General features: G+C 43.2%; 1 protein-coding gene across 1 annotated transcript; it reads right to left on the reverse strand.

The window, feature by feature from the left end:
• Positions 1-13834: 13834 nt before the first annotated feature.
• On the reverse strand, positions 13835-14942 carry S100A8 (S100 calcium binding protein A8). Its single transcript, XM_067713721.1, has 3 exons — positions 14813-14942; positions 14185-14347; positions 13835-14034 (listed from the first exon to the last, which is right to left on the reverse strand). The coding sequence occupies exons 2-3, from the start codon at positions 14323-14325 to the stop codon at positions 13906-13908; spliced, it is 270 nt and encodes an 89-aa protein (XP_067569822.1). The 5' UTR covers positions 14326-14347; positions 14813-14942; the 3' UTR covers positions 13835-13905.
• Between the last annotated feature and the right edge of the window lie 509 nt (positions 14943-15451).

Raw genomic sequence — 15451 nt, forward strand, 5'->3', positions numbered from 1 at the left:
GAACAGAACTTGTTTCCCAGTGCAGAGCACCACAGAGCCTGGCCTTTATAGAGGGCATCCCAGCAGCTTTCTAGAGAAGCATCATCTACAGCATTGTGCAGACTGGCCTTCAACATCAGCTCCTATAGCAAAGAGAAGGAACCACAAAAGAGACTGCTGCTGTTCATGAGAGCAGAATTGATCCCCACACCCTCACTGGCCTGAGTGAGCCCTAGCCTCAAGAAGGAGATACCAGGCTTCCTCTTAATAGGGGATGTGGAAGCCTGAACAGCTAACTGGGAAAATAAAAAACACGTGACTGTAATTGATCAAATCATACCTATTGCATTTGGGCGTTCCTTGGAAGACTCCCGTCTGCCTTGTGGATCAATTGATTTCCCTGGAATTGGAGACAGCTGCTTTATGAGACAGTAGCTATAACTGTTGAAAGTTTGGTTTATGGGGACGGATGTGATGTTGACTATCAAATGTCAGTGCTGGGATGGGCTGAGTTTGAAGGATTCCTACAGGACAGTACAGAGTGGTGGGCAGAATATTCTGGAGTAAAAAGAAGGCAAATAAATAAAGCATTTTTTGAAATTAGTGAAAAGGTAATTCTCTGTGAGACGCAGAATAGATAATAGAAAAGGAGTGCATCAGAAATGACTTTTTGAAGTCCCTACCTCAGGCTGTAAATTTCCAAATTTCTGAACTGTTTCCTAGAGGAGGGGACTCTTAGTATCTGATGTCTCCAGAGTGCTACAGTATGGCACCCTCTATTCTGCTCCAAGCCTGGGTGTTCCAGATGCAGGCTGTGGAAAAGACCATTCATCCTACAGAGGGAACTAAGAAACACCAAGTCAGTAATGTTACCAGTAATGTTTTCCAGTAATGACATTAATAGCCTCAGGGGAAGAATTAACTTCAACTTGGATGGACACATTCCTGAAAAAATAGTAGCAGTTATCTAGAAGAAGAAATAAGGGAGGCAATGAAATGCAGAAACAAGAGTGCCCTGCAGGGTATTAGTTTACTTCACATGGTCAATGCCTCCAGATCTCCCATTACTTCACATTTAGTTTTCCTTGTCTTATAACACTGGCTAGGGCCTCCAATACAAATATTAAATAGAAGTGGTAATGGAGTCATCCTTGTGTTCTTCCTGTCATTAAAGATGAATGTCTTTGGAAGCAACCTAAATGTCCATCAACAGTTGAATGGATAAAGAAGATGTGGGGCGGAGGAGCTTCAACATGGCGGAAGAGTAAGACGCGGAGATCACCTACCTCCCCACAAATACATCAGAAATACGTCTGCATGTGGAACAACTCCTACAGAACACCTACTAAACACTGGCAGAAGACCTCAGACCTCCCAAAAGGCAAGAAACTCCCCCACGTACCTGGGTAGAGCAAAAAAAGAAAAAGAAAAAAAAAGAGACAAAAGAATAGGGACAGGACCTGCACCAGTGGGAGGGAGCTGTGAAGGAGGAAAGGTTTCCACACACTAGGAAGCCCCTTCGCGGGCAGAGACTGTGGGTGCCGGAGGGGGAAACCTTCGAAGCCGCGGAGGAGAGCACAGCAACAGGGGTGCGGAGGGCAAAGCGGAGAGATTCCTGCACAGAGGATCAATGCTGACCAGCTCTCACCAGCCCGAGAGGCTTGTCTGCTCACCCGCCGGGGCGGGCAGGGCTGGGAGCTGAGGCTCGGGCTTCGGTCGGAGCGCAGGGAGAGGACTGGGGTTGGCGGTGTGAACACAGCCTGAAGGGGGCTAGTGCGCCGCAGTTAGCCAGGAGGGAGTCCGGGAAAAGTCTGGAGCTGCCAAAGAGGCAAGAGATTTTTTCTTCCCTCTTTGTTTCCTGGTGTGCGAGGAGAGAGGTTTAGAGCGCTGCTTAAAGGAACTCCAGAGACGGGCGCGAGCCGCGGCTAACAGCACAGACCCTAGAGACGGGCATAAGACGCTAAGGCTGCTGCTGCAGCCACTAAGAAGCCTGTGTGCAAGCACAGGTCACTATCTGCACCGCCCCTCCTGGGAGCCTGTGCAGCCCGCCACTGCCAGGGTCCAGTGGTCCAGGGACAACTTCCCCGGGAGAACGCACGCACGGCGCTCCTCAGGCTGCTGCAACATCACGCCGGTCTCTGCCGCCCAGGCTCACATCACATCCGTACCCCTCCCGCCCCCTGGCCTGAGTGAGCCGGAGCCCCCAAATCACCTGTTCCTTTAACCCTGTCCTGTCTGAGCGAAGAACAGATGCCCTCAGGCGACCTACACGCAGAGGTGGGGCCAAATCCAAAGCTAAACCCCAGGAGCTGTGCGAACAAAGAAGAGAAAGAGAAATTTCTCCCAGCAGCCTCAGGAGCAATGAATTAAAAGTCCACAATCAACTTCATGTACTCTGCATCTGTGGAATACCTGAATAGACAACGAATCATCCCATATTGAGGAGGTGGACTTTGGGAACAACGATATATATATTTTTTTAGCTTTTTATCTTTTTGTGAGTGTGTATGTGTATGCTTCTGTGTGAGATTTTGTCTGTATAGCTTTGCTTTTACCATTTGTACTAGGGTTCTGTCTGTCTGGTTTTTTTTTTGGTTTTTCTTTTCTATTTTTTTTTTTTACTTAAAAAAATTTTTTTCTTAAAAATTATTTTTAAGTTTTATTTTAATCACTTTATTTTATTTTAATTTAATTTATTTTATCTTCTTCTTTCTTTCTTTTTTCTCTACCTTATATTCTGAGCCATGTGGAGGACAGGCTGTCAGTGCTCCAGCCAGGCATCAGGGCTCTACCACTGAGGTGAGAGAGCCAAGTTCAGGACACTGGTCCACAACAGACCTCCCAGCTCCATGTAATATCAAACGGCGAAAATCTACCAGAGATCTCCATCTCAATGCCAAGACCCAGCTCCACTCAACAACCAGCAAGCCAGAGTGCAGGACACCCTATGCCAAACGACTAGCAAGACAGGAAAACAACCCCACCCATTAGCAGAGAGGCTGCCTAAAATCATAATAAGGCCACAGACACCACAAAACACAACACCAGATGTGGACCTGCCCACCAGAAACACAAGATCCAGCTTCATCAACCACAACACAGGCACTAGTCCCCTCCACCAGGAAGCCTACACAACCCACTGAACCAAGCTTAGCCACTGGGGACAGACACCAAAAACAACGGAAACTATGTATTTGCAGACTGAGAAAAAGAGACCCCCAACACAGTAAGTTAAGCAAAATGAGAAGACAGAGAAACACACAGCAGATTAATGAGCAAGGCAAAAACCCACCACACCTAACAAATGAAGAGGAAATAGGCAGTCTACCTGAAAAAGAATTCAGAATAATGATAGTAAAGATGATCCAAGACCTAGGAAATAGAAAGGATAAAATACAAGAAACGTTTAACAAGGACCTAGAAGAACTAAAGAGCAAACAAACAGTGATGTACAACACAATAAATGAATTTTAAAATTCTCTATAATGGATCAATAGCAGAATAACTGAGGCGAAAAACGGATAAGTGACCTGGAAGATAAAATAGTGGAAATAACTACTGCAGAACAGAATAAAGAAAAAAGAATAAAAGGAATTGAGGACAGTCTCAGAGACCTCTAGAACAACATTAAACACACCAATATTCGAATTATATGGGTCCCAGAAGAAGAGAAAACCAAAGGGACTGAGAAAATATTTAAGAGATTATAGTTGAAAACTTCCCTAATATGGGAAAGGAAATAGTTAATCAAGTCCAAGAAGCACAGAGAGTCCCATACAGGATAAATCCAAGGAGAAACACACCAAGACACATATTAATCAAACTATCAAAAATTAAATACAAAGAAAACATATTAAAAGCAGCAAGGGAAAAACAACAAATAACACACAAGGGAATCCCCATAAGGTTAACAGCTGATCTTTCAGCAGAAACTCTGCAAGCCAGAAGTGACTGGCAGGATATATTTAAAGTAACGAAGGAGAAAAATCTACAACCAAGATAACTCTAGGCAGCAAAGATCTCATTCAGATTTGACGGAGAAATTAAAAGCTTTACAGACAAGCAAAAGCCAAGAGAATTCAGCACGACCAAACCAGCTTTAAAACAAATGCTAATGGAACTTCTCTAGGCAGGAAACACAAGAGAAGGAAAAGACCTACAATAATAAACCCAAAACAATTAAGAAAATGGTAATAGGAACATACATATCGATAATTACCTTAAATGTAAATGGATTAAATTCTCCAACCAAAAGACAGAGACTGGCTGAATGGATACAAAAACAAGACCCGTATATATGCTGTCTACAAGAGACCCACTTCAGACCTATGGACACATACAGACTGAAAGTGAGGGGATGCAAAAAGATATTCCATGCAAATGGAAATCAAACGAAATGTGGGATAGCAATTCTCATATCAGACAAAATAGACTTTAAAACAAAGACTATTACAAGAGACAAAGAAGGACACTACATAATGACCAAGGGATCAATCCAAGAAGAAGATATAACAACTGTAAATATTTATGTGCCCAACATAGGAGCACTTCAATACATAAGGCAAATACTAACAGCCATAAAGGGGAAATCGACAGTAGCACAATCATAGTAGGGAATTTTAACACCCAACTTTCACCAATGGACAGATCATCCAAAATTAAAATAAATAAGAAAACACAAGCTTTAATTGATACATTAAACAAGATGGACTTAATTGATAATTATAAAACATTCCATCCAAAAACAACAGAATACACATTTTTCTCAAGTGCTCATGGAAGATTCTCCAGGATAGATCATATCTTGGGTCACAGATCAAGCCTTGGTAAATTTAAGAAAATTGAAATTGTATCAAGTATCTTTTCTGACCACAACGCTATGAGAAGAGGTATCATTTACAGGAAAAAATCTGTAAGAAATACAAACACGTGGAGGCTAAACAACACACTACTTAATAACAAAGAGATCACTGAAGTAATCAAAAAATACCTAGAAAATACAATGACCCAGAACCTATGGGATGCAGGAAAAGCAGTTCTAAAAGGGAAGTTTATACCAATACAATCCTACCTTAAGAAACAAGAAACATCTCAAATAAACAACCTAACCTTACACCTACACCAATTCAAGAAAGAAGAACAAAAAGAACCCAAAGTTAGCAGAAGGAAAGAAACCATAAAGATCAGATCAGAAATAAATGAAAAAGAAATAAAGGAAATGATAGCAAAGATCAATAAAACTAAACGCTGGTTCTTTGAGAAGATAAACAAAATTGATAAACCATTAGCCAGACTCATCAAGAAAAAACAGAGAGAAGACTCAAATCAATATATTAGAAATGAAAAAGGACAAGTAACAACTGACACTGCAGAAATACAAAGGATCATGAGAGATTACCACAAGCAACTATATGCAAATAAAATAGACAACCTGGAAGAAATGGACAAATTCTTAGAAATGCACAACATTCCAAGACTGAACCAGGAAGAAATAGAAAATATGAACAGACCAATCACAAGCACTGAAATTGAAACTGTGATTAAAAATCTTCCAACAAACAAAAGCCCAGGACCAGATGGCTTCACAGGCGAATTCTATCAAACATTTAGAGAAGAGCTAACACCTATCCTTCTCAAACTCTTCCAAAATATAGCAGACGGAGGAACACTCTCAAACTCATTCTATGAGGCCACCATCACTCTGATATCAAAATCAGACAAAGATGTCACAAAGAAAGAAAACTACAGGCCAATATCACTGATGGACATACACGCAAAAATCCTCAACAAAATACTAGCAAACAGAATCCATCGGCACATTAAGAGGATCATACTCTATGATCAAGTGGGGTTTATCCCAGGAATGCAAGGATTCTTCAATATATGCAAATCAATCAACGTGATACACCATATTAACAAATTGAAGGAGAAAAAACATATAATCATCTCAATAGATGCAGAGAAGGCTTTCAACCAAATTCAACACCCAATTATGATTAAAAACTCTGCAGAAAGTAGGCATAGAAGGAACTCTCCTCAACATAATAAAGGCCATATATGACAAACCCACAGCCAACATCACTCTCAATGGTGAAATACTGAAAGCATTTCCACTAAGACCAGGAACAAGACAAGGTTGCCCACTCTCACCACTCTTATTCAACATAGTTTTGGAAGTTTTAGCCACAGCAATCAGAGAAGAAAAAGAAATAAAAGGAATCCAAATTGGAAAAGAAGAGATAAAGCTGTCACTGTTTGCAGATGACATGATACTATACATAGAGAATCCTAAAGATGCTACCAGAAAACTACTAGAGCTAATCAATGAATTTGGTAAAGTAGCAGGATACAAAATTAATGCACAGAAATCTCTGGCATTCCTATACACTAATGATGAACAATCTGAAAGTGAAATCAAGAAAACACTCCCATTTACCATTGCATCAAAAAGAATAAAATAACTAGGAATAAACCTACCTAAGGAGACAAAAGACGTGTATGCAGAAAATTATAAGACACTGATGAAAGAAATTAAGGAGGATACAAATAGATGGAAAGATATACCATGTTCTTGGATTGGAAGAATCAACATTGTGAAAATGACTCTACTACCCAAAGCAATCTACAGATTCAATGCAATCCCTATCAAACTACCACTGGCATTTTTCACAGAACTAGAACAAGAATTTTCACAATTTTTATGGAAACACAAAAGACCCCGAATAGCCAAAGCAATCTTGAGAAAGAATAACAGAGCTGGAGGAACCAGATGCCCTGACTTCAGACTATACTACAAAGCTAGAGTAATCAAGACAGTATGGTACTGGCACAAGAACAGAAAAATAGATCAATGGAACAGGATAGAAAGCCCAGAGATAAACCCACGCACATATGGTCACCTTATGTTTGATAAAGGAGGCAGGAATATACAGTGGAGAAAAGACAGCCCCTTCATTAAGTGATGCTGGGAAAACTGGACAGGTACATGTAAAAGAATGAAATTAGAACACTCCCTAAGACCATACACAAAAATAAGCTCCAAGTGGATTAAAGACCTAAATGTAAGGCCAGAAACTGTCAATCTCTTAGAGGAAAACATAGGCAGAACACTCTATGACATAAATCACAGAAAGATCCTTTTTGACCCACCTCCTAGGGAAATGGAAATAAAAATAAACAAATGGGACCTAATGAAACTTCAAAGCTTTTGCACAGCAAAGGAAACCACAAACAAGACAAAAAGACAACCTTCAGAATGGGAGAAAATATTTGCAAATGAAGCAACTGACAAAGGATTAATCTCCAAAACATACAAGCAGCTCATGCAGCTCAATATCAAAAAAACAAATAACCCAATCCAAAAATGGGCGGAAGTCCTAAATAGACATTTCTCCAAAGAAGATATACGAATTGCCAACAAACACAAGGAAGAATGCTCAGCATCATTAATCATTAGAGAAATGCAAATCTAAACTACAATGAGATATCATCTCACACCAGTCAGAATAGCCATCATCAAAAAGTCTACAGACAATAAATGCTAGAGAGGGTGTGGAGAAAAGGGACCCCTCTTGCACTGTTGGTGGGAATGTAAATTGATACAGCCACTATGGAGAACAGTATGGAGGTTCCTTAAAAAACTAAAAATAGAACCACCATACGACCCAGCAATCCCACTATGGGGTATATACCCTGAGAATACCATAATTCGAGAAGAGTCATGTACCAAAATGTTCATTGCAGCTCTATTTACAATAGCCAGGACATGGAAGCAACCTAAGTGTCCATCAACAGATGAAAGGATAAAGAAGAAGTGGCACGTATAAAAAATGGAATATTACTCAGCCATAAAAAGAAATTAAACTGAGTTATTTGTAGTGAGGTGGATGCACCTAGAGACTGTCATACAGAGTGAAGTAAGTTAGAAAGAGAAAAACAAATACCGTATGCTAACACATATATATGGAATCTTAAAAAAAGAAAATTGGTCAGAAGAACCTAGGGGTAAGATGGGAATAAAGATGCAGACCTACTAGAGAATGGACTTGAGTATACGGGGAGGGGGAAGGGTAAGCTGGGACAAAGTGCGAGAGTGCCTTGGACATAAATACACTACCAAACGTAAAATAGATAGCTAGCGGGAAGCAGCCACATAGCACAGGGAGAACAGCTCGGTGCTTTGTGACCACCTAGAGAGGTGGGATAGGGAGGGTGGGAGGGAAGGAGATTCAAGAGGGAAGAGCTATGGGGACATATGTAAATGTATAACTGATTGACTATGTTATAAAGCAGAAAGTAACACACAATTGTAAAGCAATTATACTCCAATAAAGATGTTTAAAGAAAAAAGCATATTCAAAAAAATTTTTTAAATGTGGTACATATATATGATGGAATATCACTCAGCCATAAAAAAGAATGAAATAGTACCATTTGCATCAACATGGAGGGACCAAAAGATTATCATACTAAGTGAAGTGAGCCAGACAAAGACAAATGTCATATGATATTGTTTATATGTGGAATCTAAAAACAAATGATACAAATGAATTTATTTATAAAACAGAAACAGACCCACAGACAGAAAACAAACTTTTGGTTTACCAAAGTGGAAATGGGGGACAGGGATAAGTTGGAGGTTTGGGATTAACATATACACACTACTACATATGGAGTAGATGATCAACAAGGACCTAGTGTATAGAACAGGGAACTATGCTCAATATATTGTAATAACCTATAAGGAAAGGAATCTGAAAAAGAATCGATATATATGTATATATAACTGATCACTGTGCTGTACACCTGAAATTAACACAACATTGTAAATCAACTATACTTCAAAAAAAAGAGATAAATTTCTCCATTAAGTATGACATTTATGATTGGGTCTTAATAGATACACATTATCATTGAGGCTTCTAGGACCAAAGCAGGAAAGAAATCCGGAGCATCCTATCTGGGTTAGATATTTTGCTCTAGAAAGCACAGGGGGGGAAATATGTGCCATAGCAAAACAAGATGCTGAGCAAGTTGAACTGGATGGAGCCCTTGCTGGGCTAGGTTGATGCAGAGCCTCTGGCTTTGGCTGTAAGATAGTCCCATGCTTTCTGCTGCTAATGAGGCCTATTCAGGAGGAAGAAGAGGAGGTTTCTGTCCAAAGAAAGAAGAATGGGTACAGATCATTTGAATGGGTACAGATCATAAAAGTCTATGCCCTGATCTTAGCAGCCAGTTCAGACTGTGATTTTGCAAATGAGAATTATTCACATGAGAATTTCCACCACTCCTAAGACTGGAAGGAAGGTCCCCAACCCAGAAGGAGGCACAAACCCTAAGAGCTTACAGACCTCAAAATGTCAATCCTCTGTTCTACAGTCATTGTCTGGAGGATTGCTCATACCAGGAAAAAAAAAAAAACCACAGTAATTCAGCCCCAAGGCAGGGTGAGCTCCTGGGCAGAAGAAAGAGGCCCAAGAGAGAAGTTCATTCTGGCACCTGGGGCCCTGCTCTTCACCCCTGGATGGCAGAGACCCTTCAGGGGGTCCTCACCCTTCTGGTCCTCAAAGAGACCAGAAAGGCCAGCAGAGGAAGGGCAGGCCCTCTGCACTCACAGGATGGAAATCAGCTAGAAGAAAGTGCTTTCATGTCTGAACCAGGGTTTCTCATCTGGAGACAACCACAGATCTAATCCTAGCTCTGACATTTGCCAGATTAATAATTCTGTCAAGTTTCTTAACTTCTCGGAATCTCCTCATATGCAAAATGGAAATAATAATTACGTGTCTTATAAGATTGTTACAGGATAAGCTATCACAAAGTCTAGTGCTTAAAAGCAAAATTATCAACAAATATAGTGGGCCCATGTCAAAATTCTTGTTTGAATTCATTAATGAGAGAATCAGCAAAGAAGGTTTTTAAAGCTGGTTTGAAGAATATTTGAGAATACATAAAGACATTCAGGAAAGGAATGCCTAAGTAAGATTCGTAATTTAAAATATGACTCTTTTAACTTTCAATAGGGTGATAAAAATTAAAACAGGAGTTTAACATCTCTACCAGGCTATAAAATCATATTACCCCATCAAGCAGATGTAAACTGCCTACTTCTTTATCCACCGTGACTTGTTAATCAAATATACTGTGCCGACCATGTTACATTCCCCAAGAGTGTCAGACGATAGAAGGTTAACAAGTAGCAAGGACTTGCTTCAATTCAGGCAGACTCTAGCATGAGATCTAAGCAATAGATCTAAGCATGATTGCTTAGATCTCTAGCATGAGATCTAAGCAATAGGCAGAACACTCTATGACATAAATCACAGAAAGATCCTGTTTGTCTTTCTCTAGGTTTGAGGTGTTTTTTTTCCTTTCACACCAACAACTAGAAGGAGCCCAATAAGTGTTAGCAGCTTTCCCTCCCCTCCTCAGCCCCTATGAAATTAGGATGAATTCCCTAGGTCAGGAGGCCAGAAGATAGGCTGGTATCTGGACCCGACCAGAATCATTCTGGCTCCCAAGTGGAGGGATGTACGGGGAAGTCTTTTCCACTGGAATAAGCTCTGTGTTCAGCTGCTGGACGCCAGTTGCCCAATTCCAGATATTCCCCACGCTCTTTAAGACTTTTGTCACAATTGTGAGACACTTGGCTGAAGTCAGGAGTCTTGGGTGGAGAAGTGGGATTTCAGACAGGTCATACTCTAAGGCCCCGGAAGTCTTAGTGGCCAGATCTGCCTCAGTTGGTGAGCCAACGTCTCCTTTGTGGGCTCGAATATTGCATGAGGCTTCCTGCTACACCACTTATTTCTCAACTTCCCGCCGCCTTGTTCTTCTTTTGTAGCTGGGGAAACAGGAAACCAGATTATCTTGCGCTGTGCTACAAGCCCGTCTGACTCTGCCCAGTAGGTCCTGTAATGGCACAGCCTTGCTCGTAAATTACCATCTGCAAGCCTGCCTACTCCATGGACCTTCCAAGGATGGCCTCCCTCACCTCCACCTCATTCTCCAGGTGGCCAGTGCCAGCTGGGCCACCTCCCATGTCCAACCATGAGCCTGGGTATCAACCATTTGATAGCTCCAGGTCAATGCAATTCTTCACAACCAGTGGCCCATCACTTATGGTGAAACTCCAAAGGACACTCTGGGCTACCTTCTGCATGGTCCTCTGAGAGGACTCAGAGAAAGCAGACTCATTGGACTTTCAACTAATGGCAAACAGTTAATAATGGTAAATCTCCCCCAAAGGATCCATTAACAGCAAGTCTAACAACGCATTTTCAAGGAGAGAGAAAGGCACTGGGATATGTTGCCCCTCACCCACACTCGGATACACACACACACACACACACACACACACACACACACACACCACCACCACCACCACCACCATCAATGTGGATAACTGAGAGGCAGAATCAGGTTGCTCTCTCCTTTTGTGCATTCACCCATTATATTCCCTAAATATTGAGCGAAGCCTGGGATGCTGCTTGATGAACGCTACCAACCCTTCCCATCTTTTTATGCCTGGGCCACATTTGGGCCAGCATCTCAACTTGAAAGGTGCTTCTGAGAACTGCATGAGAGTTTCCTCAATGCAGAGAGTGGGTTCACACTCCTGAATTAGGTGGAAGCTCTTGCTTGGGGGAATAGATAAAGTGATCCTTCAGGAAAGATAAAAAGGAAGTAATTTTGTCCCTAGCCTTCCCACGCTTGCCCAGAAGGAGCCCATCTCCATATCTGATGACTAGACCCCCCCATCCCATTTTATGTCCCAATCTTAGTTCTCTGCTGGCTGCCAAATATTTTCACTAATATGTTAGCTGAAAATAAAATTGGTTGGTAATTAAAGCCTTGGTCAGTGAATAAGGGTTTAAGCTGTTACCTTTCCCTGTTCATTTGCATTTCTATATAAGTAAAGTCTACTACAAAGGAAAAGCCCTGTGATCTGGGGTGAGTAATCTTCAGCATTGGGATCCAGTTCATCTGAGTGGCATTTTGTTGGGTGGGAGAGGGGCTTGGTCCTCCTGAAATACGGGGGGAATTGGCCACCTCCTCTTCTCCTCCTGGGCACGAAGCACTTCTGCCTTCTCCAAAGATGCCCTCCTTCTCCCACCCCCACCCCTCAGGGTCGGGTTCCTCTTCAGCCCAGGCTCCTGGGGTCAGAGACACACAATCATCCCAGAGAGGGTTGAAGGACCACTACTGTTTATGCAGAGGCTCAGTGTCTCATGCATACAGTGGGACCCCAAGCCAGCTTCTGTCTCCCGGGACATAGTGCACCCCCAGCTTCACAGAGCAGGAGCGTTGTGAAGGGGTAGGGGCAGCAGCAAAGAAACTGATTTAGGCCTTAGCAGCACACGTCCCCACCAAGTCCAGCCACACACAAAACAACAGTAGAAATACTCCCTTTCATTACTAAAATCTAGCAGCCATGACAAGTGTTCTTAGCCTTTTAGGGGTCTTTTGACCCTTTTTTAATAGTGAAAGAAGGGCTTCCCTGGTGGCGCAGTGGTTAAGAATCTGCCTACCAATGCAGGGGACATGGGTTCGAGCCCTGGTCCAGGAAGATCCCACATGCAGCAGAGCAACTAAGCCCATGCGCTACAACTACTGAGCCTGCACTCTAGAGCCCGCAAACCACAACTACTGAGCCCACGTGTCACAGCTACTGAAGCCCACTCGCCTGGAGCCCGTGCTCTGCAACAAGAGAAGCCATGACAAAGAGAAGCCTGCACACCACAACGAAGAGTAGTCCCCATCACCACAACTAGAGAAAGCCCGCGCACAGCAACGAAGACCCAACGCAGCCATAAATAAATAAATAAATATTTTTCAAAAAATAGTGAAAGACTCAGAGGAATGAGTTTATACATATACACTCAAAATGATGCATTCAACTTTGATTCCATTCCAGAGATATACCGTAGACCAAGTTAAAACCCCTGGTGTAGAGATTCTGGTGACAGCTCCCAATCCCCTTCCCCATTACTAACACCACCGCCCCATCACCTAAGTGGGGACAACAGAAAATGTCCCAAGACACAACATGGAAACTCAACTTGGGAGTTGGGTTCTGGTGAGAGGTGCCCATTCATCTTCTGGCCCTCCCATTTCCCCAGACCCTTGGAAATCCGGAGTAATGATGGGGAGATTATTTTAGATAAGTCACTGATTACCAAAGCATTCAACCCAAAGGGAAGCATTTGAGTACCCTATTCTTTGAGTTGATCTTTATTAATGTATTAGCCTATCTGCCCATTACTTTATTATTTAATCAAATTAGGAGGTTGAGAATGGAGAGAGAAGGAAAGCTTCCAAAATCTCTTAAGGAGAAATTACAAGTGTAGAGCTAGGGGGCTTATTAGTGTTACTTCGTTAGAACTCTAAGCATCCATCTAAATTCACACCACACATAGAATCAATCTCTCTCTTTCTCTCATACACACACAGACACACTTCTACATAGTTATCTCCCTGATTTCCTAAAAGTTACATCTAAGATAATTAGCTGGAAATTACAACTTAGAGAACACGATGAGCTTTCGTTACGTCACCCTGTTCTCATATCACCCATTTGGGAACAAGTAGGAAAATCAACAGCTATAGTGTGTTGGACTCTGTAGAATCCTTAAGTCAATGGAACCCATGACTCAGGACCGTGGGGCTGGAAGAGCCTTGGGAATCATTTAGGGAGAACACGGGGAAGAAAGGAGACAAGCAGTAAGCACACAGGGCTCGTGAGAGATGGGAAGTGGAGGCAACAGAGGTTTGTTTTCCTTCCTTGGGTTTTCCAACCCTCCCTCCAACCCCCAGGAGCCTCATTCCACAAGAGAAAAGCAAGAAACCAAGAGAGGCCTGAGGTATCAATTACTTTATTACTCTGAGGGGACAAGTCCAGGGGACCAGACCCAGGGCTCTATAGCTCTGTTATTCTTTGTGAATGTCTTCATGGGCTGCCAGGCCCACCTTTATTACCAGTGAGAGGAACTCCTGGAAGTTAAGTGCACCATCCTCATTGATGTCCAACTCTTTGAACCAGGTGCCTACATCCTTTTTCTGTGAAGATTGGAGAGAAAGAAGCCAGGGTGTAAAGATCTCAGGGAACCTGAGGCATGGCTGTCTGCACAGGGCAACGCCAGGGACCAGTGACCCAGGGCGTCATCAGAGCCGAGCAGAGAACCCCGACCACTCCCAGCCCCTCCTCACCGTCATAAACTTAGGACACTCCGTCTCTAACAATTTCTTTAAGTCATCCCTATAGATGGCGTGGTAATTCCCTTTCACCAGGGAGTACTTGTGGTAGACCTCAATGAGGGAGTTCATGGCAGTCTCCAGGTCCGTCAGCATAGTGCCCAAGGATTTGCCCTACCTGGAAGACAGAGCACACGGGCAACCCCGACATGGGGAGGGTGCCTAGGGGGACACTCTGAAGGCTCATACTCCAAGGGATGGCTCTGCCCTGGATGGTACCATCCAGATAACTAAACCCAGCATAGGGCTACGGCTATGATGGGAAGTGGGGGACGACGTGGATGAGGATGTGGAAGGAAGCAGCGTATATATACACACACACACAGTTACTGCCAGCTCTCCCCATGCCCCCAGCCGCTTCCCAGGAAGGGCCCAGCTTGGGAATCAAACGTGCCCTCACCCAAAAATACTAGAGCACCCGGCTCCTTCTTCAGCCCTGGCTCACGCTTCTCTTCCGGGAGCCCTGGACTCAGTCCAGACCTCCCCGAGCTTTCTCTCCCCTCCTCAGAGAAGGCTGCTGCACTCCTCAACCCTCCCCAGGGGAAGCCCAAAGTGTGGGACAGACTGGGGCAGTTTCACTTACCAGGCCTCCCCAAAACAGAGTTGACAAAAGATATGCAGGGCTGAGTGTCGGCTCCCTTTTATAGCAACGAGGCTTGGCCAGCTGCCCAGGACCTCAGACCACTCAGAGGCAGCTGCTCCCTTTGAGGATTGCTACAGCCTCTGGTTTCCCAACAAGGTGAGTGGGGCAATCACTGCACAGAATGAAAAGTTCTGATGCGGAGCTTGGAGCGGTGTGGGGGGAGCACAGGAAAGGTAGAAGGAGGAAGGTTTTTGCCAGGCAGGGATGCACAGCAGGAGAAATCAGGAAGACGGCATGGTGAGGACTCCTCTTGTAAGCTGCTAGCAACCCCTGGCTTGGTCGACCAGGATGCCCACTTCTGAGTCCTTCCCACGGTTGCTGTGGCTATTCCCGTGGCTAGTGGCCAGTCTGTGCATCTCGGAAATGGAACTGAAGTTGAGTGCATCATTTTGAGTGCATGAGTATAAGCTCATTCCTCCATAGCTTTCATCACATTCTCAAAAGGGTCCAAAGGCCCCTAAAAGGTTAAGAACACTTGTCATGGCTGCTGGATTTTAGTAATGAAAGGTGGAGTATTTCTACTGTTGTTTTGTGTGTGGCTGGACTTGGTGGGGACGTGTGCTGCTAAGGCCTAAATCA

Source organism: Pseudorca crassidens, chromosome 2 (assembly GCF_039906515.1).
Source record: "Pseudorca crassidens isolate mPseCra1 chromosome 2, mPseCra1.hap1, whole genome shotgun sequence".
NCBI classification, from domain to species: Eukaryota; Metazoa; Chordata; class Mammalia; order Artiodactyla; family Delphinidae; genus Pseudorca; species Pseudorca crassidens.

Excerpts from the sequence above, each read along its gene's own strand:
- S100A8 (XM_067713721.1), bottom strand. The coding sequence starts at position 14,325 with ATGCTGACGGACCTGGAGACTGCCATGAACTCCCTCATTGAGGTCTAC. Across the intron at positions 14,035-14,184 it reads AGTGTCCTAAGTTTATGACG|AAAAAGGATGTAGGCACCTG; the intron begins GTGAGGAGGGGC and ends CAATCTTCACAG.